Genomic DNA, 24,276 nt, shown 5'->3' on the forward strand with positions numbered 1-24,276 from the left:
AATGTAGGTATAAAATAATGTTTTATATTTATATATACTACCCAATAATATATATATATATATTCATTTTAGATAAGTGAATGAGCGACACACACACACACACACACACACACACACAACCAATATAAACAAAATGTTTCCAAATTAAAAGTATTTTTATTGTCACAAGAATAATTATACATTTTAGTAAGAAAATCAAAAATAAATGTGCATATTATAGAAGCCACATATCAGTATGTATACGCCTATAAGAGTATGATACCATAACCACCAGTTTCAACTGACAGAGACAGTGACAGTAAGGTACAGATATGGTCAGGATGATTCAAGGCTCTTTCAACCATTGTCAAATCGCTGGAACAAAGAAACTTTATAAACATGCCATGAGATGAAATTGTTTAACTTCAATGTCGTTTCTCATCCTCTTGGCATTACATTTCACAGAAGAAAAAAAACAAGTTCAAATAAAAGTTTTAAAAATGTTGTGTTATCTGCCTTGGAAGGAGCAGATTTACACAGGAATCTACATAAGTTAATACTGCCAAAGCTCCATTTTAGTTATTCAGGTGTGCAAACATTAATTATAAAACCAAAACTGTAAAGAGGGATTTTAATGACTAATTATGACTTTTTAAATGCCATACATATTTAAATAGAATATCAATATTGTAGATCAGTGATGTTTAGTCTAAATTCTAATTAGCTGTTCTCATATTAATTCAAATGATATCTGATGAGGCTGTTGATCAGTATCATGAAGGATTTCAGGGAATTTTACAGCGGAATGTTGTACTAAAACAAGCCTAGCACAGTACCGGAGTACAAAGTCATTTGGCACAACAACAATGGAATAGCTAAAATCTCTCTCTCTCTCTCTCAAAAAAAAAAAAAAAAAAAAAAAGACAATGTTGCATGGCTTCTAACAGAATGCAATAGTTGTTTGATTGGTGTCATCAGTCGACTCCTCATTCACCAATCAATAACATATACACTACTATATTAACCCCTTAACACCCAATATTCAAAATACTTTTCAGTTAAACAGTAGGTAACAAAAGAAAAAGAAAGTGTTAATGGCTGGAAAGACTGGGAGACAAATATTTACACACCTATTGTTTGAACTTCCACAGAACTAGTGAACAAACAAGAACATTTACCAGTGAAACAAGGAACAACATGAAACATAGCAACTGCCAACAATATTGTCTCCAATGTAGAAAAGAATAAAGGTATTGTGCCTTTATTTATTTGATTGTAATGGAAAAACCTAAGCAATATCTGATACACAGAGAACAGGAGACAAGATTGTAGGCAACAAAATTGATATTGAGAAAATAAGAATGTTTCTTTTCACAAGACCCCTTTCCATACAAAACTAAAATTATTTTTAATTTTCATCACATGAAAATATAGATTTGTCTTTATACATAGCATCTCAGTTACTTTTGCCACAGTGTACTGCATGTCACATGACCATTAAACGTTCAATTCATTAGCTTGTGGATGATTCCATAAAAAAATGTTCCCTCATTTTTCAAATGTTGTCACAGTAAACAATTTTTAACTAGATATTTAATAAATAACATTTGACATTTCTATCATTTTGTTGCTGGAACTCATGCACCAGGTCCACAGAACAGCCGTGCCTATGTATTTTTCATAAATCAAATGTCTTTATTCTATTAATAAAACACATTTGCTTTCACCCCATCTCACTGTGAATGTTGTGCAAGGCTTCTAATATTTCGTCATAATTTGACAAATATCAAGCAAGCCAGACTTTGATTTAGGCAGTTGACACTTAAAGAGATAGTTCACCCAAAAATTACAAACCTGTATGGCATTATTTCTTCTGTGGAACACGAAAGAATATATTTTGAAAAAAGTCTCGCCTTTTTTTTTTTTTTTTCCATACAATGAAAGGAAATGGGGTCCAATGTTGTTCTAGACTTCACTGCCTTTCACTATATGGACAAAAACAGTTTAAAAACTATTTTCTTATGTCTTCAGCAGAAGAAAGTTATACTTGTTTAGAACAACATGAGAGTGAGTAAATGAAATTTGGGTGGACTATCCCTTTAAATAAAAGCTGAGGTGGTGGATTTCACTCATCCATCTGGTATCTGACCAACCCCATTAGCATGTTGCTTGTTTAGCACACATGGAAGCACAATACAGGGGTTCAGAGGTTAAACAGTCAGATGACCTTGTCCTGATAACACCTCCATTGACATGAACCACACAATTTGTTAAAACTAAATTGCAATAACTTACTTTTGTAAGAGAGAAGTAAGCCATTTCAAATTTTCAGGCATTTCTCATTGTGACTTTATAGACCGATTGTAAAGCATGTGTGTGATACATTTAACACTGGACACCTAAAGGGAACCATGTATGGAAAACAACACCACAGTGACCATGCAAAAACCTATATATAAACACTCAACTAACACCATTATAATCATCACCACACATGCACATACACCCAAACCCACCTCTCCGTCTCTCTCTCTCTGCTCAGTAAAAATATAGACTGTTTTATGATCTTAATGTATCCGCGAACAAGAGCAGAGATCTGATGTACGCTAATGTTTATCCTCTCATGTTAAAATGGTCACTGAGGAGAGTTTAATTAGTCACGGTACAGTGTAAAGCATTTCTTGCATAACCAGAGAATTATGTTTTGCACTAGTGCAATTGCCACTGATATGAATACAACGGATAGGATGTGTGGCATACTGAGAGTACTAGTCGATTAAAAAAACTTTAAAACTCCTTAAGCGTTAGAATTAAACCTACTAATGCATCGACAAGAACAAGACGCAAGATGCCGTTAAAGCTAAAACGATGAGGTGAACGGACTACAGTACATATATACTCATGCGACCGAAACAGAACAAATCCAATCCAGTGTACTGAGATCAGTGTCTGGCTTCACATTCAAAATCAGCCTGAGAGAGAGCGAGAGAAAGAGGCAATGATAAATCTAGACAAGAGATCTGCTCATGAGCGCAAACTACACAGCTGTTCCTCTCTCAGGAAGATGAATCTGCATGGATCTCTGAGCGTTTCACAGCCTTGCATAGTATCTCTGATTGCGGGGGACTCTGATGACAGACAGACACACACACACACACACACACACACGTGGATGAGTAAATCGAGGCTGTCGATGCAGCTATTTGAAGGCTGACTTCAACTCTTTGAAAGCGGCTTGTCTTTGTTTCCTCTCCTCCGCCTCACGCTTTTTCTCCTCCTGCTCCTGGCGGATTTCTGCCTCAAAACGGTTTGATTCGTTAATGGCTTGCACCTGTCACAGAGGAAAACATACATTTTAGGTAATCCTAAAATGAATTTCCTTATCAGTGGCATTGAATGCAACTAATCTAGGCAGGAAATTAAAGTCATTATTAAAACAGAGCTATCATAGACTAAGATGGATATGAATTAATTTACTGATGGTTAAAGCTTTGAAAATAAAAAGTATTAAATGTCATGATTCTTTACTTTTGCCTCAAAGAATGATTTGGCTCCCTTCACTCCCTCAGTTGACACATCAATCTCCGACAAACGTGCCAAGACGTGGAGTCCGCTGTCCTCTGCCAGCTCTCCTGCTGCAGCTTTTCTGAAGATAAGGAGAAACTAGAGGAAAGGATGGAGGTGATTAATGAGGGGAATGTTCACACCAGAAAATAGTAGTTTCCTGTGAAGTACGGTTCTTCATTTTGTTGTGAAATACAGACAATCTGCAATCAAATGTTTCATGTTTTGACACACAGGAGCATTTACCTCTCTGAAACTGAGTTTGCCATCCAAGTCTTCATCTACTTCTTTGATCATGTTCTTCAGGCCCAGGTGAGTCTGAGGTGCTCCGAGTTTCTCCATCATCAACTTCAACTCCATCAGATCGATGTAGTTATCCTTCTCTGAATCATACCTGCACACACACACAAGTAACCAAATTATTGAAGCAGAAATATCAGAATGTTTCTGATATTATAATATCAGAGTGTTTTTGCCCATTTCATCACTGGTGATCTTGCTGCAATGACTCCAATGATCAATAGAGTGCAGTGCTGAAGAATAACTGGCCCCTAGCTTAGCGGGAAAACCTCAGCTGTGTCTGAAATCACCCCCTATACCCTTAAATAGGGCTTTATTTGAGGGGACAGCCATCTGTAGTGGTGTCCAAAACCATAGTGGACGTTATCGAGTGCACTCATTCAATCCCATAATGCACTGCAATAACTAGTGTACACTGTGAGTGTCATGCTGATTGAATTCCCGAATCTCGCCAGAAGATGGCGCCAGCAGCTGAATCAATCCATCCATCCATCCATCCATTCATTTTCCAAAGCGCTGGTCCAACGTGGGTACAGTGTAATTATACAGGTATAAATTCCTTTTTAATTTATTATTAAATTGTTTAAGGTTTATTAATGCTAGTTTCTGTGACAGAGTTCAAGATAAATGTTTTCATTACTACTGGAATTGCCAGTTTGCTAAGTTTCAAATTCTGGCACATTCAGTGTCCGAATTCACCCGCACGTTTTCTTTCACTCCTTCAAGTGGACTATATTAGTGGAGTACAGAGGGCGATTTCAAATGCAGCTATTGTTAACATTTTAGTAACATCTTTTACTGACGATGCAAACTATTCACAAAGCTTCATCAGTATCTCATAATATCTCAATATAATGGTTAAAAAAAATAAAAAAAAAAAATAAAAAGGTAAAAAAGCCCAGTTTGCTAAAATGTCTTCATAAAGCAGTAAGAGCTAAGTGACTGTTGTGAAGATCTCAGACATATTTAATTCTATGTGAATGAAAACAAAGTCTGTGAGAGACAGATGTAAAGCCAGACTGTTATGAGTATTTAAAGCCAGACTGTCTTAAGGTCCTGTCACATCAAAAAAATAAAAAATAAAATTAAAAACTCTGGAAATATTTTAAGACATTTTAATGTGTTGAATGATCTACACCAATCGTTCAACTTTTTGACGTCAAGGCCGCCTTTGTCCAAGACAATATCTCTAAGTGGATATGGACCTCTGGCATGTCTCTGGATGTCCACTTAACGTTGTACATCTTTATTTTCTTTTTTTTCCTTTTTTGCATTTTCATTAGGATTATAATAATACAATGAAATTGAACTCATTTTAAAACCACTGGAAGTTTTCTGAGGCACCCTAATGGGCTCCGATCCCCCGGTTGAGAATCACTGATGTACACTAAGGTACTCTGTAAACCCTAACGCTCAAAATACGTAATTGGTTTGAGTAGGACAAACTTAAACTGAACAATTAATTCAGTTAAATTAACGGTTATGAGTATTTAGAACTTTCTTTTTCTTGACATATTTGAAGTAAACTGAACTGTTATATAACTGTTATATAATGTTTTTTGTGCAACATTAATGGATAAGGGAGATTTAGTAGTGATTAATGTTTTGTTATGCTAATTAAAAAGAGTTTCTGTTAATGTGGGTTTTTGGAGAGTTACCATCATGGTGACAACTGGCGTATGCGGCTTGGTTTGAGAGCAGGTAAGTTACATGTTTTAAGCTGCTGTACTCATTGAGTAAGTACTATACCATGCTATAAACATGTTAGCAAATTAGCAAGTTGGCATTTTCTGAATTTTCTTATTAGGGTTTAAAGTGAAGTAAATAACTCATTTGATTTGCAAGACATGCAATTAACATGCATGAGTACTACAAACTTAAAACTTGATAGTTCTGCTTACTTAAAATTGGGAACATCATAAAAATGTTTGAGTTAGCCCAACTTATTCGGGTTTACAGCGTATACACCAGGGGCCAGTTGCATAAACATAGCCATGTTAAAAAGAACTAGCATGACCAACTTGCAGTTAGTTAGGAGTAATCAGGCGTCTTACATTTTGGTATCAAATTAGACCAATCTATATTTTTATGTAACTGACATTATGAACGGTCTTAAAAAAAAACAAAATGATGACTAACTTGTAAGACTAGTATTAGCAGTTTATGCAACCGGCCCTATACAACCAGTCTTGTTTTCACTTGTGTACAATTAAATATGGCTAAGTAATATACATTACACTCTGAAACTTACAAGAATCAATTAAAGCTGACCTGCCTGTATCAATATCATCAGTCAGAACAGAAGTGTTCATTAACAGTGAACCATTTATTATACCTGCTGCTGAGATCATCTTAATGTTCATTTTTAAATAAACAGCTTATGAGCTGCTGGTAATTTATTGAGTTAATAGCAATCCAAGACACCAGTGTGTACATCTGGCAGCATTACAATTTTTGAACTTTAAACAAAATCTGCAGACTAAACATAAGCCTGAGTGTTAAAGCATTTCAGTCATTTCTTGTTGATCTTACATCTCTCTCACAAACACACACATACTTCCTGTGGTACAGCAGAGATGTGATGGCTAATGGCTAAAAAAAAAAAAACAAGAGACATTAATATCTGCCTCCTCTTCTTATTTTCTCAGTATCTATGAGAAGGTGTGCTGAACTGATCCACAGTTGTGCATTTTTAGGTGAAAAGGTCAGAAAACTGTATGTGGGTGGGTGAGTGGCTATGCAGAAATGTGTTGGTGAGGATGGACTAGTCACTTCCTTTCACCCTCAATCACTATGTATGAGACCACTTCCTCCACACGTCCACACACACAAGCAGAAACACACATATTGCCCAAAGATGGGGTTTTATGTTTCCATGGCAACAGGGCCATTTTATTAAAAGTAGAGGCCAATGTATTTTGGATAAGACTCCTATCAACTATTTGAAAAATCACTTCCTTCTTGTCATTTTCTTCGACATTATTCACTGAAAGATACATTCGGCTCACCCAATAGTGTCCTAAGATTACTTTACAATGTGTTTTGGACATATATATTTTGGAAAAAAATAAAATAATACATTAAAATATAATAAGCGCTATTAAAATAAAATGAAATATCAGTAAAATTAGAGATTATAAAATAAAACAAAAATTAAGTAGGAGATAACAAGGCATATTAAAGTAAAATAAGAGATATTAAAATAAAATTAAAAAAAATTCTGGCCCATTCCTACTGGATTCTATCTCCATCATTAAGGAGTTTATCTCCCTCATTAACTCCTTCTAGGCAATCCCAGCATGCACCCTGCTCATGAATATGGAGTGTGTCCATCTGCCTCAGAGACATGGCTATTGTATTCCTGTCTACCGACACAAGACACCCTGCTGATGCCAGGTCTTTCTCACACACATAATTAACTTTGTATCGCAGAATATCTGACATCTTATCAGTAATTCAAAGGCTAAAAGAGTCTGTTCATGTTCAGGGGCGCAAAATCTCTCAAATGAACTCTTCATGCTGTGGCATCTGACACATCGGGCTAACCTTGATCACAAAAATGCTGTTTGATGAGGGATTGCTGTTGTGGAGCATCTGAGCCATTGTGAAGGTCGTGTTTCTCTATGGATGCTGCTATCGTGGGTTTAGTAAGGATTACAGTAGCAGTTAAACACACTAATGTGATTTCAAGGCAAGCAAGACTGAGTTGGTGGTTTATTTTTAAAAGGCAAAATCAGATCACTTGAGAAACCGGGCAAACAGTGGTTTTAAATCAATAATTTACATCTGCATACGGTTAGTCTGTTTAACAAAAGAAAGGTCAAGCATGCCCAGTGCGATTAAAGGTCAGCTGTAATTTAAATCCACCATGTTTAATTATGCAGTCAAACCTCAATGCCTGAAATCACATATGCTTACTTCTGAAAACCTCCTCATGCTCTACAAATGACCCAGATTTGCCAATCTTAGACTTTCAGCATTCTTTTTATTTTGTCATCAGTCAAGCTGAATCATTGTGTTAAGTAGTGTCACTTCCTCTCTCAGTCATGCTCAGCAGGTGTTTTTAGCCTGAACTGGGTAAATTGTATGATCTTTTTGTTCACCCCAACTCTCATTTACATAGAAACTTACATAGCCTGCCAGAAAACTCACAAATTTACAAAAATCTCATTTCAAAACCATGTTAATCAATATGGCACATTTCCAGCAGACTTGGTTCCAACACCAACATACATTAACATTCAAAAGATTGGAGTCATTAAGATTTTTTAAAAAGAAATTAATACTTGTATTCAGCAAGTATGCATTAAATTGATCATCAGCGACAGTAAAGACATTTTTAATATAACAAAATTTTAAAAAATGCTGTTCTTTTAAACTTTCTATTCATCAAAGAATCCTGAAAAAATGTGTATCACAGTTTCCAGATAATTATTAGGAAGCACAACTGTTTCCATCATTGATAATAATAAGAAAGGAATCAATTAAATAATTTGTTTTTTTATTAAAATAGAAAACAGTTCTTTTACAGTTCAGTTTTTACATATATCATCATAATATTACAGTCTTAACTGTATTTTTGATCCAATTAATCTGCCTTGGTGAGCATAAAAGACTTCTTTCAAAAACATTTTTTAAAAATCTTAATCGACACCTTTTGAACTTTTGAACGGTAGTCTATATTTCCTATTTGTTTTCTCCATTTACACATTTAAAAATATAACATAAGACTTAGTCTTAAGCCTTGAACCGAACCAAACCAATAAGCTCTTAAATAACTCATAACATTACAATATTTGATTACAATTGTTCCATGAAAAGTTTGGGGTTATGAAAGGGTTACAAAAAAATTTGAAAACATCTGATCTATGTATATCTTAGTTGTATCTTAGTTTGTGTAGATTCAAGACTAAGATCAAGTGGTAAAAAGAATCTGACTCCATCTACTCTAAAATATCTGTGTGGTTTGAGGCGAGTCACAGGTTATTAACAGCTCTAAAGTGCTAAAAACCCAATAAGACAGAAAGCAGTAACGGCTAAGCTGGATGCACAAATCTGGGACACGCAAGCTGTACTTTCTTACCAAATACAGCTTTTACAATCTATATGGAAATGCAGAGCAGAAGCTGCCCAAGAAGTCGAAATAAAGAAATTTTTCCCTTTTTTGTCACCAAGTGCAACTTGAGGAAGATCAACATTTTTGCCCAAATAAGTCTTTAACTTGAACACCTCACACTACAAATGATTGAGGAAGCAAATGCAATCAGCACTTCCTTATAATAACCATGAGAGAGATGCAGTTAAAGCCATGAGCAGATTCAGACTTCCTTCTGCCTTAGCAAAAAGGTTTGACTCATCTGATTGGCTTTGCTGATAGCTGCATTTGAACCCTTGATGTTGTTGGAAAGAAATCAAGTTTGATGAGTAGTTATAAAGAAAGTCAAGAGAAGGAATACGAAAGTTGCATGTAACTACATTTGTGCTCTGTGTATTAAAAAGTCCTCTTTCAGGAACTCTTGAAACACTTCTCCATGCAAGTCTGAACTTGAATGAAAGCTAAAGAATTTTTTTTCTTGCCCTTTAAAGGGTAAATGTTTAAACATGCAACAATTTTCCTGTGCAGTCTCAGTGGTGGAGGTGAGCACAGGGACTTCAGCTAATGAGGGTTTAGCTGCAGTACTGCTGACTGCTCCTAAAGACAGACACAAATGTGCTGAATGTATCCTGCATACTTGACCTTACACATTGTAGGAAAACAAAGATTCAGAAAGCAAGTGAGAGAGAATGAGGAACAGGAAATGCATGAATAGTCTTGTGAGAGCTTCAATCTACTACTTCGGCACTGACACCAGAAAAACGTAATTGTTGCACTTTCAAATTCCTTCTCAAAATTCATTTACAAAGGAAATGACATTAGAATTAGTGATGAACAACTCAAAGATATAACAAGACCGTTCACTCAAATTACAATAAATGGAGCCAGTAGGCAATTTTTAAAGTCATTGCAGCTGCCATTAGAAGCTCTGGTTCCCATAAAAACAGATTTGTCACTTGGGACTGCTATTTGAGCATAGGAAACAACATTTATGGGACAGTTCATGTCAGATTTTGTTGTTGATTCAAAATTTATTTAAATGCAAGTTTGACAAGCAGATTTCAGTATTTATCTATTCATGTAAAAGGCGTTTGTCTTGCATGCCCAAAATGGCTTCCTGGAACCATTGCAAATATGGCCACAGAATGAAATGAGTTTCCTTAAAAGGGACTTTGACAACATACAAGTGACTCTTTGCTAAGCTCCGCCACCTTTGGTTACTGTTGCACACTCTCAGAATATCCCAAAGGAATAAACTTCTCATATAATGAGAAAGGAACACGTTCACACTTGTCATGTTTGGTTCGATTAAAACGAACCCTGGTGCGATTGCTCGGATAGTGCGGTTCATTTGAACATATGTGAACGCTGCCATCCGAACCCTAGTGCGCACCAAACAAGATGGGTCTCGGTCCACTTCCAAACGAACCCTGGTGCAGTTCGAATGATATATGAACGCAACACGGACCAAAGACATGTAACCGAACCAAAAACAGGAAGATGAGACCCTAAAAAGGACAGAATCATCACACGTCGGTTTTTCTTGTCATAGTCGCGAGTTTGCCCATCACAGGCATCAGACGCGCGTCTCCATGCAGCAGATCATTTGTGTGTGTGACGGATGGATTCCTGCCGGTGTTTTGACTACTTTACACATTTTATAAGCTCTTCACGAGTTCCCAGCTGGCCAAAATACCATCACATGCAGGCTACGCACAGCTCGTTGCACACACAACGAGCGCATTTACCTCAGAAAACAGCACTGTTTTGGATGTTCGGTAAGTTCCGTCTCAAAATAGGCAATACATCATAAAATCCGACCAATCACGTTGTGAATGTATCCCTATGCCTGAAGGTTCGGTATCTTTTGGTTCGGTGATAAAATTGCCAATGTGAACGCTAACCGGACCAGGACTAAATGTTTTTTTTTCTTCTTTGGTCCGGACCAAATGAACCAAACGAACCGAACTACAAGTGTGAACGCACCCTGAGAGGAACACAGAAAAGAAAAGTGAACTGAGCTTTGGGTTCGCATTTAAACGGTTAAAAACACACAAAAATGTCAAAATGCCCGGCTTGGTGAGTATTCACTTAAACACCTTTGGTTATGTCTTAAGTGAACAAACAGTTGGGAAATAAGTTGCATGTTTAACAGCATATTACAGGGGTCGGCAATTAAGTTTGGCATCGGGCCTAAAAAAAAACTTTCGTCACTAGATGGCGGGCCAGAACATAGTCAAAGGATAATTTAAGAAATTAATTGAAAAATGCAACTGTTACAGTGTCTTTTTTAACTGGTATTGAGCTGTTACTCTGTGTTAAATCCCGTTGTAGGACACACATTAACAAAAAGCCACATTTGTGTGCCGGTGTCCGGGTTTTACACTAGATAAATTAATAAAGCAGAGTAGTGACACGTAACCTGGCAAGTATATTTATTCACCAACTTGCAACACAGACCGCCTTGCTAAAACACAGGTATGTGGGAGTTGAAAAAGCCCATTAATTGCATGTTTGAGTCATGCTCTTAATGAACTATGTTTTATTTCCTCTTTCCATATTTTGAATAATAAATGTGTAGCATTTTAATTTGCTTGATACACAATGGAGTCTAACTTACTGTAATAACCTCATGCACTAAACTGCATTTTTTTTTTAATTGTTTGCGTGCTGGAGGTACGCTATTACGTTATGTGCAGAGTGATGTTAACATTTAAGCGGACGTGAGCGGCACGACGCGGAGCTACAAAAGATAATAGAACCCATTATAATGATATCGTCTACACTGGATGCAGTCACGCGACAACACATTCCCAACAGTGAACGGATTCGCCGTTCTATTTCTGACGTAGTCCAAGTGCTTTGCAATGGTCGGTTTGTCGCGTTCAGTGTAGACAGCTTTTAGCTGTTGCGGCGCGGCGCGTCAGGTGTAGAACACGTTGATTATGTTAGACGGCACCACGAGACGAAGATCTATTTCAGAACCAGCCGCTATTAAAATAATTTGGCTGCGGGCGCGGGCCAGATATTATTGCTGGCGGGCCAGTTTTGGCCCGCGGGCTGCCTATTGCCGACCACTGGCATATTGGAACTGTGCATTCAGTCTTAAAGTGACAGCAGCCTAATATTTCCTGCTGTCTGTGTCATTAATGTTAATCAAAAGACAAAGAGAAATTCACTCTTTGCTCTTTAGATTTAGTAGGATTAATCTATATTTAATTTATACAGTGAAGACTATGCATTGTTTTACATTTGATTACTTTCTGTTGATACAGACAGTTCGGTTTTGATTATTATTTATTTATTTATTTCACAGGAATGCTATATTTGTTAAGCTCTAAGTTGTTCTTAATCACTTCTAAGAGAGGGAATGGAATATGGTGCACATTGCTTGTCAATAAATTAAGAGTTGTCAATTCATGATACTTTTTCCCATCCCTTAATTTTTTGTATACTAAAACTCTGAAAGCTTGTGGTAGGACTGAATACAGCTGAGGTTAAATGGGGCTGAGTTCAGAAGTGAAAAACATTTTAGTGAAACCGTCGATGCTAACGCCGGTGTACTAAAATACCACTATTAAAATTCATGCAGACTGTTACTAAAACCAACCAATGGAGCTAAATGGATTGTGCATTGTGGACTTTGAAAGCAACTGTTTGTCAGAATGTGAGGCATGTAACAGGATTTGGGATTAAGCAATTGCAAAAATGTATTAAAATGCAGCATGATGCTAGCCTAAATACTCATGCCTGTCTGAACAGTCACGCTTTAATGCATGCCTATAGCTACTGCTGATTTAATTGCGAAAATGTCTGATTAAATTTGAGTGGAATGATGTCTTGGAGCTAAAAAGAGACAGTGGTATTCCAGACTGCAGCTCAAGGTGGTCTGAAGGACAGTAGTGTGGCAGCATAGCATTTTCTTATATATCAGAACATCATGGACAAAACTTCATACTGCACTATGACGCACAAGGAGTGACCAACCAACTCTGTTCCCTCCTCCCTCCCTTTCCTATTTCTCTTCCTGCCAATCTCCTTAATCCCAGGTTGCTAAGCAACAGCTGGGAGAAGTCATGGGAAAACCCTCACAAACACACAATCAATTCTGAGCACATTCTTTATGATGGCCCAGCATAACAGGCGTGATCAATCAGGACCACACACACCCAAAAAGTGTGATGGAGCATTTTACATCCACTACACATCTGTGCAGCGTGTGTGTGATGACATCATTCACGCTCGATTTGATTTCTGGAGATGGGACGGGATGTGGGAATTGTCCAGAGAGAGAAAGAGACACAACAGCAAGCCTCAACATAAGAAACAGAATGAAATCAAGGTCAATTACATTAACAGGTCTTTAGAGAATTTAAACTTCCCCATATTATCAGGCACAAAACTTGATATGCAAATCTGAAACTAAACCTACACAAAATCATTTCTAAATGACTGTAACCTATAAAAGGGAAGATACAAACACTTCTGAAAAGTGATCAGCTAGTCTGTGTTCTTATGTGAGACTTGTTTGGCAAAGGATAGTCGAAACCACAGCAATTGTTTCCCTCTTTTTCTTGATTTATAAAAATTAAGCTAAATGCATTACTCAAAAAACACAAAGATCAGTGTTAGAGAATAAATTTCTGCTTTCAAAGGCCCTCTGTTTTTTTTCTACAAAGAATCTGACGGCTTCCTGTTCATATTTCTCCAGAACATGACCTTCCCACCACCATCCGACCCACTTAAATCAGTTTTCCCCCATGAATTAGCCGAGATCAATAGCATTCAAGGCTCTTTACACACTTGTGATTCTTACACTAATGGTTGCTTTGAAACTTCTACAATCAAGAATATTGACAGCAAAATGTTTCAGATCATTTTCAGCTTCTCCACTTGAATCTGAGGCTGTAAAATTCAATTATGAAGATGAATTATGAAAATTCAATTTTCAAGATGAAGATGAACCAGGCTTTTCAATCCTGACATTCAATCCAACTTGCAGCGGATATGAAGAAGACATGCTAAACGCATGAAGGTTTACATAACTGTCAAGATGGATCCATCATTATCCACCCACTCCACTGATGACTATTAACAAAAAGATGAAGCATTCTCAAAAAGACATGAGTCACTCACTGCAGTGCAGTACTGGTTAACATTGTGATTCTCAACCAGGGGGCCTCAGCAAACAGAATGAATAAAAAGTGTTATTTAAATATAAAAGTATTTTTTAATTTAATATATATTAAAAAAAAAAAAAAAATTTAACTGTAAGCTAAATTAAATTGCTAAAAAACTGTAAACTGAAACCATGTTTCTTTTTATTTATTGCTATTGTTTTTATTGAAGAACATGCAGTTCTGAAATACAGAACATAACTCGTGGAATCACAAAATGTTAATATAATTGTTGATATTAGATTAAGTAACCACATTAATTAATTTAATACATCAATATAGCATTTTGAAAACAAGCTAAGAAAGAGAGAGAGATTCACAGATTAACACACATACAGGCTTATCACACCACAGGGTAATTCTTAACCCTGGGTAAAGGTAATCCTGGGTTATCTTGGTCCATGTTTCACACTTTATCCTGGGTTAACATTCTTATTTGTGTATTTATCTTATACACAACAAACATGTAACCCGTTTTAAAAACTGCTAATTAGTGCTGCAACGACGCGTCGACATCATCGACTACGAAAATACGTCGACGTGCGTGAAATGCGTCGACGCGTCACATTGTTTACATTTATCTTGCGTAATGGCAGTTTCTGCTCCTGTCATCTGATTGGTTGAATTCTCCAGGATTTCCAGGTGACGTGTGTGTCACATTCTTTAACAGCCCACCCAGAAACAAAGCCATTGTGACACAAAAACCCTCATGGAAGAAGAAAGCTGTCGTGTTTACAACTGTGACAATGAATGCTAATCAGGATAAACTAAATGCTGGATTGTCCAAAGTATGTGAAGTTTGCAGCACTTGCACAACTTTCTTGAATGAATAATTTATTAGATGTAAGCCGGTTTGTTATCGTAGGCAAATCGACTTTACAACGAACTGTGATTAGTTGCTTTACATTTCGGTCAGAAGTCCTCTTGGGCGGTCCTTGGCCAATGAAAGCTGCGATAAAGTCTAGACCTTCTGCTGTCAGTCTGAAGGTCTGGCTATGCGAGACTAGGGCTGCCCTGACTAAAGATTTTTCTGGTCTACTAGTAGTCGTTTATTGAAGCCATTATTCGCACGTTTAATGTATTAATTTAATTATTAAATTGGGTGATGGCATCGGAAAATGGTTTGAGTTTTAGAGCTGGGAAAGAATATTATACAGTATGTAACTTTGCTAACAGAGATATTCTAAGGCAAAATAATGAGCCTTTAAAATATAAATTAAGCACACTCACATAAAGCTTGCCGCAGCGATAAAAAGTAATGATTACGAATGTGTCTGAAAAAAAAAAAAAAACAGACTGTCTGAACAATTTAAATAATTTATTGATAATTTACTGAATCAGTGTCAGATGAATGACTCTACATCTACACAATATAGTGGATGCGCCTATAGAGAGAAATGCACATCAAGTTAAACTTCATGCAGTAACAGGATACAAATTTAGCTTCCATACGCCGCATGAACACTTAATAATAGTGCACATTTAACTATGTTTAACGTTAGAGCAAGCGGCCATGTAAAGTGGCTAATGTTAGGCTACGACTTGCGTGATGTTTGAGATCGGTGAATGATAGGCGAACATTTGGATTTCCTGCCCGACATAACTACCACATGGACCAGCTGTTTTAATGATCTGTCACAGAATGAGTGACTTTGCCAATGTTTTTTTTTCTGTGACTAACCGACTAATTAATATTTGGTTGACTGAAGTTTAGTTGACTATTAGGGGAAAGCCTTAACTAAAAGCATGAATGTTTCAGTGACTGTACAAAGCTCATGAATATTTAATGAGGAATGCACTGATGCAGTTTTTGCATGACTGTATGCAGTCCCATAATACAGCAATTCACTGCATTCTCCACCACTGTAGCGGATGATCATAAGCAGCACTAACCTTGATCTGCTGGGATTATAGACCAGGTGACTAACCATTAGTCCTTAAGCAGAATCCTTCACGGATCAGCCAATGGCCACACAATCCCAGAGGTTATTTATAGTGAACGGAGAGTGCAAAACATGAACAAGAACTAGAAAAACTAGAGAACTTCCTGAAGGAGTGCTGAGGTTACATATGGCCTTTCTAATGCACTTCCTACTGCCCAAATGAGTCATTATGAGCATGTGATGACTGTGTGTGAATGCCAAATATTGTTTTGCGTCTAAATAAAACACACACCTACACAATCATTGGCAGCTCCTGAAGAAAAGACGCCCCTTGTTCTTTTGGTGTCTGTCTTTCATACTACATATTGCTGTTAAAGTTTGCTTTTAAAAGGAAAGCAAATCTAAGCAAACCAATAGGGAACCGAATTAAAAGTTTCAGAGACTCCAATTCAAGACTTGTGTATGGTTTGAATGATCACTTCCTATCCATCTCAAATATATTGGAGTGACCAAGTGCAAATATCCCCTTTAATATCTTATTTGCTGAGACAGCATGCATTGATTGGCTTCCTTTTCTCTCTTAACTTCATCTTATCCTCTTAGGTCACTGTGTCAGCTCGATTTGGCAGCATGCAGGAGCTTTTGTGGATAAATTCCTTGGCTGTATTTACTTTTAATGCATCTACATCATATAAGAAGCACAAAAACATCCTGCTATCCAAACTGAACTGCACTAAGGGGCTTTTTAAACATGCAGGATATTCACAGATGCGGAAATGGGTAATTTAGAGAATAAACACATCATTCTGTACTTTGCGGAGAGAAAGGCATAACCATTTAAGGACTTGGCAAATATATGTGCTCTAGAGAGAAGTGTTTATTGCATTCTGCTATAATACATTATACATTTACTACAATGAGTTTATGATGGCCACCAATGAGAAACGAGCAATATTTTTCCTACTGACAACTCACTCCTACAACTCTGTGCCCAGCAGATGTTATGGCTAACGTCTAAACATTCCTAAATGTTCCGATGTTATCTTTCAAGGAAATATGGCCTGGAGTAAAGTGTACAAGGAAACAAAGGGCAGGCAGAAAGAGGAAGAGCGCAGAGTTTTATTCTGCTGCCTTCATTACTGGAGGCGACTCTGCAGGAACACGCCTCACAGGACTAAAGCTCCTCGCTCATATGTAGGCACAGCATGGGGCCTGCACACATAATCTCTTAGCCAATTAGGGCACCCTGCAATTCACATTATCAGAGACAGTATTACCAATGAGCGGGGGGAGAAGAGGGGTTGGAGTTCATCTGCTAAGATAGTATCTAATAGCTGTCCCTTAAAAGATCTCAAAACGGCATACAGAATTGGGATGGATTTCCGTTTACTGATAAAATCAATCGTTTTAAATGCTACAAGTAAATTTTGGCATAACAACATATATTTTATAATCAACAGCATGAAAAATAAATATTCATATTGAGTTTTGTGTTAATTTATAAGAGTTTTTAAAGACTAGATGTCGGTAAAGGTAATCAAAATAAAAAAGGGGGAAATGAGCATGTACATTAAAGGTGGCCTAGAACTTCTTTTTAAAAGATGTAATATAAGTCTAAGGTGTCCCCTGAATGTGTATTTGAAGTTTCAGCTCAAAATACCCCATAGATTTTTTTAATTCATTTTTTTAACTGCCTATTTTGGGGCATCATTAACTATGCACCGATATATATGTTGCGGCCCCTTTAATTCTCGTGCTCCCCCGCCCCCGGAGCTCGCGCTTGCCTTGAACAGCATAAACAAAGTTCACACAGCTAATATAACCCTCAAAATGGATCTTTACAAAGTGTTCGTCATGCAGCATGTCTAATCGCGTAAGTATAGTATTTATAACTCTGAATGAGTTTGTTAGTGCTCCGTGGCTAAAGCTAACATTACACACTGTTGGAGAGATTGATAAAGAATGAAGTTGTGTTTATGAATTATACAGACTGCAAGTGTTTAAAAATGAAAATAGTGACGGCACTTGTCTCCGTGAATACAGTAATAAACGATGGTAACTTTAACCACATTTAACAGTACATTATCAACATGCTAACGAAAAATTTAGAAAGACAATTTTGAGCTATTGTTCTTGCTTGCTTACCTAGTCTGATGATTCTGCTGTGAACATAGATGTTAATGGCTGCCCTTGTGTAATGCCTCGATCATGGGCTGGCATATGCAAACTGTTACGTAACAGTCGGTGTTATGTTGAGATTCGCCTGTTCTTCTGAGGTCATTTAAACAAATGAGATTTATATAAGGAGGAGGAAACAATGGAGTTTGAAACTCAGTGTATGTCTTTTCCATGTACTGAACTCTTGTTATTCAACTATGCCAAGGTAAATTCAATATTTAATTCTAGGGCACCTTTAAATATTCAATATTAGTCAATGAGGGTGTGCATTGATGTCATTTTCCCGCAGGGACACGCCCCCTCAGCTGGTAAGTGGCAAAACACTGGAGCTAGTAAGGGAAAACTGCAAAAAGGGGAACAAAATAAACTATTATCTGCTTAAACTGAAGGACTCAACAGTGATCCTTACAACTTAACACAGAACAAGTGATCCATGAACCTTGACATGTGGCCAGGAATCGGGTTTCCTGGCATTTATAAGTAACTGATTTTTATGTCAGGAAAATACATAAAGCAAGGCCTGTGAATGCTTGACAAAACTATAAAAACAATAGACAGATCTACATCTGGATGATCACTTATATCATTGTTATGCATCGTTATATCTCCCATATTTGGCCTTTGCCAAATCACGTGCGGTTTAATCACGATAAATCGTGCAGCCCTAATATCAACTAAATAAAAAATAAGTTACCTTGGACCAAAAAACCATAAGTCGCACAGGTATATTTGTAGCAATAACCAACAATACATTGTATGGGTCAAAATGATTGATTTTTCTTTGATGCCAACAATCATTAGGATATTATTAAGCAAAGATTGTGTTCCATGAAGATATTTTGTAAATTTCCTACCGTAAATATATCAAAAATTCAATTTTGTGAGTGGATATGCATTGCTAAGGACTTCATTTGGACAACTTTAAAGGCGATTTTCTCAATATTTAGATTTTTTTGCAGCCTCAGATTCCATATTTTCAAATAGTTGTATCTTGGCCAAATATTGTCAAATACTAACAAACATCAATGCAAAGTTTATTTATTCAGCTTTTAGATGATGTCTCTCAAGTTCCAAAAATTGACCATTATGACTGGTTTTGTGGTCCAGGGTCACATATATATATATATATTGTCCATTTACCAATATGGTACAATGGTATTAAATTATGTTTAAAAGTTTAGTTGAAAGAATGTAATTAAAAAAGGGGAAAATGAGCATGAATTAATTATCCAATATATATATTTAATACCACCTAATGCTGACAAAAAAAAGAAAGAAAAAAAAGCCAATAACTAATATGGTACTGATATATTGTGCATTCCTAGTAAATATATAAATTTTAGCTAGATGTGAGTTTGATTTCCTCATCAAATGTAAACAAAAAATGTTTCTTGGTGAGGTGAAAATACACAGAAACTTCAAGACATGTTCTGACACGAATGAATTCCTTGTGAATAATCCTCAATGCTAAACTTGCATCTGCTCAAAATCAATATTACTGTGACTGCAGGCTAAGACGGGGTTATGTTCTTCTATGAACTTTGTAGATGTTGCCACCTAAAAGAGCAGCAACCACAGAGGTTTCAGGTTTAATTCCTTGTATCTTTAAACAAAGCAGGTGCACAGGACTGTTTCTACAAGTACTGTAGTGTATGAATGTACTTGGCCAACCGTGAACAATACATGCATGTGTATCAATTACCACAGATATGTAAAACATCTGGGCTAGGGTCTTTTTATTCTGATAAAAATAGAAAATATGCAAATCACTACTTATAATAACCATACCATGAAAGATAAATGACCAATGCAAAGTTAACAGTTTCACATAAAGATTCCCTACAAAACCACCCAGAAAATATGGGTTTGAATGCTGGTCCTGAACCAAATGTTTTGAATCCCTCTGAAAAGTGGCCTGAGGGCAAGGCAAAGCCTGCATTCCTCTTATCAGCTGGACTCTGGCCAGTCTGAGGCTGTTACGCAGTTTTCTATCTCTCTCCCTGTGTTTTTTTTCTGCCTCCCTCTGCACAAAAGCAGTTAGAAAGTAACATTCACTGCAACTGAAGCTTTTGGGTGTTTATTGGGTACTGAATGTGCCTACAGTGATGCAAAGCTAAGAATATCAGCATAAGTTTGGAAGGTCATAGTTATGAGATAATCAATCAGTGAGTTCTTATGACTGCACAACTTCTTACAGGCACATAAAAAGCGTTCCCAACCTGCCTCCTCACCGCCCATGTCTCATCCATGTTTCGTTATCTATATTCAGGGCTTCAGGCAACAACACAAACATCCATTATATAGCTGGAAAGTAATAAATCAATTGAAGAGGTGCACAATCCTCTGTAGCCGTAAAGCAGTATAGAGCTAAACGACATGGAGAAGCAACTATGTTGACTTATCACAAAGATTCAAAGGGAATAGACCATGAAAATCAAGCTAATGTTTAACCTGTGAAGTAACCAGAGGCTTTGTTTCATCTGTGACAAAGAGAGCCATACACACTTCACACTCTCCTAAAGACGAAACCACCTCACCTGTCTCATTCAGCCCATATAAAGCCAAGGGCTACACCATCAAAGAGACCCAATTAAACTAGTGCTGTATCTCACCCTGGGCGAGGTCTTGCGGTGTTTGGCTGCACAAGGAACTCATTTACAGGCACAATAGAAAAGGTGATACTCTGAAGCAATGGTCTACATACAATTATTTAGCAGAAGAAAAAGTTCCAACAAGCCTTTATCTACATTTGAAACGCCCATCTGGTTATCTAGAGGTAACGAAACTTGTTTCAATACACTGGTATCACATCTATTTTGCAACTAGATTAAACAGTTGAACAGTCAGATAATTAATTGTTCTCTAATGCAGATTATTCACAATGAATTATTCAAAGGGACGGTTCAACTAGAGACTAAATTTTGGTCATTTACTCACCCTTAATTTGTTCCAAACCTGTATGATTTTCTTTCTTTTGCAAGACACAAAAGATTATATTTTGAAAATGTTTCAGCTGTTTTTGTCCATGGGGTCCAATGCTGACTTTCATTGAGTGGACAAATAAATACTGAGACATTATTCAAAATATCTTCTATTGTGTTCTATAGAGGAAAGTCATACAGGTTTGGAACGACATAAGGGTGAGTAAATAATATTCATTTTTGGCTGAAGTATCCATTTAATTCTACAAGAATCAATGTGCTTATTGTTAAATAAGACTGAAATATAAAAATGTAAAGCTAATTCAAAATATTAATAAATACTATAATAGTATATAAATTAAAAAAAAATGAAAAAAAAAGAATCTGTGAAAAATATCACAATCTGATAAATGAAATATTGTGACATTACGAAAAATGCTACACAGGCCAACTCATCTAGATGCAAAGAGCTCCTCACACAGATTTGGGAGGCCTGTTTTGGCTAATTTACAACAATGGTAGCTTTGTTTGATAGCAGAAATGGGGAGAGGAACCCGTAACTTCCTCAGTGCGCTAGTTTCTCAACCAGCCCCCTTTCCCACATCTCTGAGGCCTGTGTGAAACCGACCCTGCAGTCACGGCTTCGGACTGACCACTCCACCACAGAGAGCACAGGGGACACATTCCTGGAGAGACTCTCACGAAGATTCGGCTTCCCGTAGTTGCCTCCAGTTCCCAGCATTCAGCTCTGAGGAGTTTCTTTGTTTCTGTCAGTGAAATTTGCCTGACATGAAAGGCCCTGCCAACTCTGCATGCAGCAGACAGCATTTACAAAAAGCTCTGACAATAGTTTCAAGTCAAAACATGGAGGAAAAGCTTAAACTGCTTCCGTTCATCAACTGTAAAGGAAGAGAGCGGTCTCACTAAGAAACCAGCCAAGGTGGTAACAGAATTGTGCCATACTGTGCAGTCTAGACTGCACGGCATGTCTTTTGGTTAGAGACACAATGAAACCTGACCATGACCTAAGGGACTTTCTCAACCCATGGTTCAAAGTCTTACATGTGCGGAATACATGATACAGACATGGGTGGGGCTGAGGTTATGCTCCTTTCTTAGATGTGTGAAAGAGTTTCAGCCAAAACAATTGCTGCAGAATGAAGAGCGACAAAAGTATCATAGATTAAAAAACTAGCATTTTCCTGTTTAAACATTCAGTTTAGATTTAATAGGACAGAAATACGAGTATAAATACCTTATTAAAAGCATACCTAATAAATACTGTTGATATATGAACTTCTATTTTAAAATAATTTTAAACTAAACCAAGAGATGAATTGTCCCAATGTTTCTTTTAGGACATTAGGAATTGGACAAATGGATGGACAGATTAATTTAAGATAGATAGATAGATAGATAGATAGATAGATAGATAAGAGTCTCTGGGGGCTGAGATAACACGCACATGTCTAACATCTGCTGCAGAAGCGCTGCGGATGACAGCTGGTACGAGGAACTTACTGTTTGAACATCTTCTCCATGTCTTTGATCTGCTTCCTCGAGAACTCCTTGAACTCGGTGTAGGGGTTGAACACCTTCATGCTGGGCTGATGGTGTTCACCGACGCCCTCGTTCAGCTCCCCGCGCCGCTGCAGTTTGGCTCCCAGCTCTGAATCCGCGCTGGCCGTGGCCGGTTTGTCGTGAGCTCCGTTCTCGTGAGACCCGTCCAAGGCCACCGGGTCGTGCGCGCCTTCCTCAATCTGCAGCCGACGGCTCAGCTTTGATGACAGCTCGTCCGTTGCCATTTCGTCTTATTCTGAAATCTAACTACTATCTACGGGGAAAATACAGTGGGTAAACACGCAGAATGCTGCAAAGCGCGCAGTCCATATAAAGGTTCAGTGGGTTAAATCCAGATTCAGATAAGCACTTGGTTAAAACGTTTTAAAATGCAAATCATCCGACTTATAACTGTGTGAAGGGATACGCGGCTGTAAAACCCACTGATTCAAATAGACAGCGCTCGTGCGTATGATGACGCCTCCGTGACCGCTGACGGTGAAATAAGCTCGTGCGCGTATGCAGTAAGATGGACACAAAACCGCTTCACTACGCCACGCCTCTTAAAGAGACGCACCGGACACAAAAGACCACTTATATGAAACAATACCTTAGCTAAGATACAATTTGATATATCACACAACAATGTAATTTCACCGCATGTGTAGGCCTATGTAGTTTCAGGTTGTTATTATTATAGTTATTTGGGAGATGATGTAATTTATGTCATTAATGTATTCATGACGGTGTAGCCTACATGAGCGAACCAAAATAAATAAATAATAAAACAAATAAATCAATAAATAAAAAAAACATGAGCGAAACAACTCCTTTTGTAGACTAATTCTAAAAAGATAGATATTCAGCTGTTAAAGTCCCTCTGAAATCAAAACTGAAGTTTTTTAGCTTTTAATATGAATATGTTAGCCTTAAGGTTATGAATAAGCTGGTGTGTTCCAAAACAACGACAAAATTCGCATTTAGGAGATAAGCATTCAAAACTTAGAGTTTCTCACTTCCGCTAAAATGGATCACGGATTTTCATGACATCACATCGCACTTCAGCTTCTCATCAAATCTTCGGTCCAATCAAATGCTCTCTGGAATCTGAAGTCCCGCCCCTCCTACACTCTTACGCTGCATTCACACGGGGCGTCAGCGTCAACGGCGTGTCTGAAACTTGTGTTGACGCGTGTTGGAGGGCGTCTGAAGCTTGTGTTGACGCGTGTTTGGAGGGCGTGTCTGAAGCTTGTGTTGACGCGACCGTTATAGTGATAACAGCCAATCACATTACTTTCCGGTGTTGCACGAACGCAATTGGCTAGCGACTGCTCTAGAGTGTTTGTATAAGGTGATCTGATTGGCTGACGCCTGCGTTGGCGCTTGAAAAGTTGAGAAATCTTCAACTTCTGCCGCTTGCAACGTGAGTGAAGTGGCGCGATGGAACCAACAATTCAGTTCGGCAACGCAAGACGTCACCCATTCAAAGTAAATGATAAGCGTTAACGCCGACGTGTGAATGCAGCGTTACAGACGCTGAAGCTGCGGTTGAAATCGGTCATTTGCTCACACATTTACTAGTTTCTACATGGTGAATGGCACATAGTGCACTATATAGA

The 24,276-nt window shown here is 37.5% G+C and overlaps 1 protein-coding gene across 1 annotated transcript; it reads right to left on the reverse strand.

Moving 5' to 3' along the window:
• Positions 1 to 136: 136 nt before the first annotated feature.
• efhd2 (EF-hand domain family, member D2) lies at positions 137 to 23,169 on the reverse strand. Its single transcript, XM_048209967.1, has 4 exons — positions 22,619 to 23,169; positions 3,790 to 3,937; positions 3,508 to 3,642; positions 137 to 3,310 (listed from the first exon to the last, which is right to left on the reverse strand). Exons 1-4 carry the CDS (start codon positions 22,900 to 22,902, stop codon positions 3,179 to 3,181), a joined length of 699 nt encoding a protein of 232 aa, XP_048065924.1. The 5' UTR covers positions 22,903 to 23,169; the 3' UTR covers positions 137 to 3,178.
• Between the last annotated feature and the right edge of the window lie 1,107 nt (positions 23,170 to 24,276).

The sequence above is a fragment of the Megalobrama amblycephala genome, linkage group LG12 (genome assembly GCF_018812025.1).
Source record: "Megalobrama amblycephala isolate DHTTF-2021 linkage group LG12, ASM1881202v1, whole genome shotgun sequence".
Lineage (NCBI taxonomy): Eukaryota > Metazoa > Chordata > Actinopteri > Cypriniformes > Xenocyprididae > Megalobrama > Megalobrama amblycephala.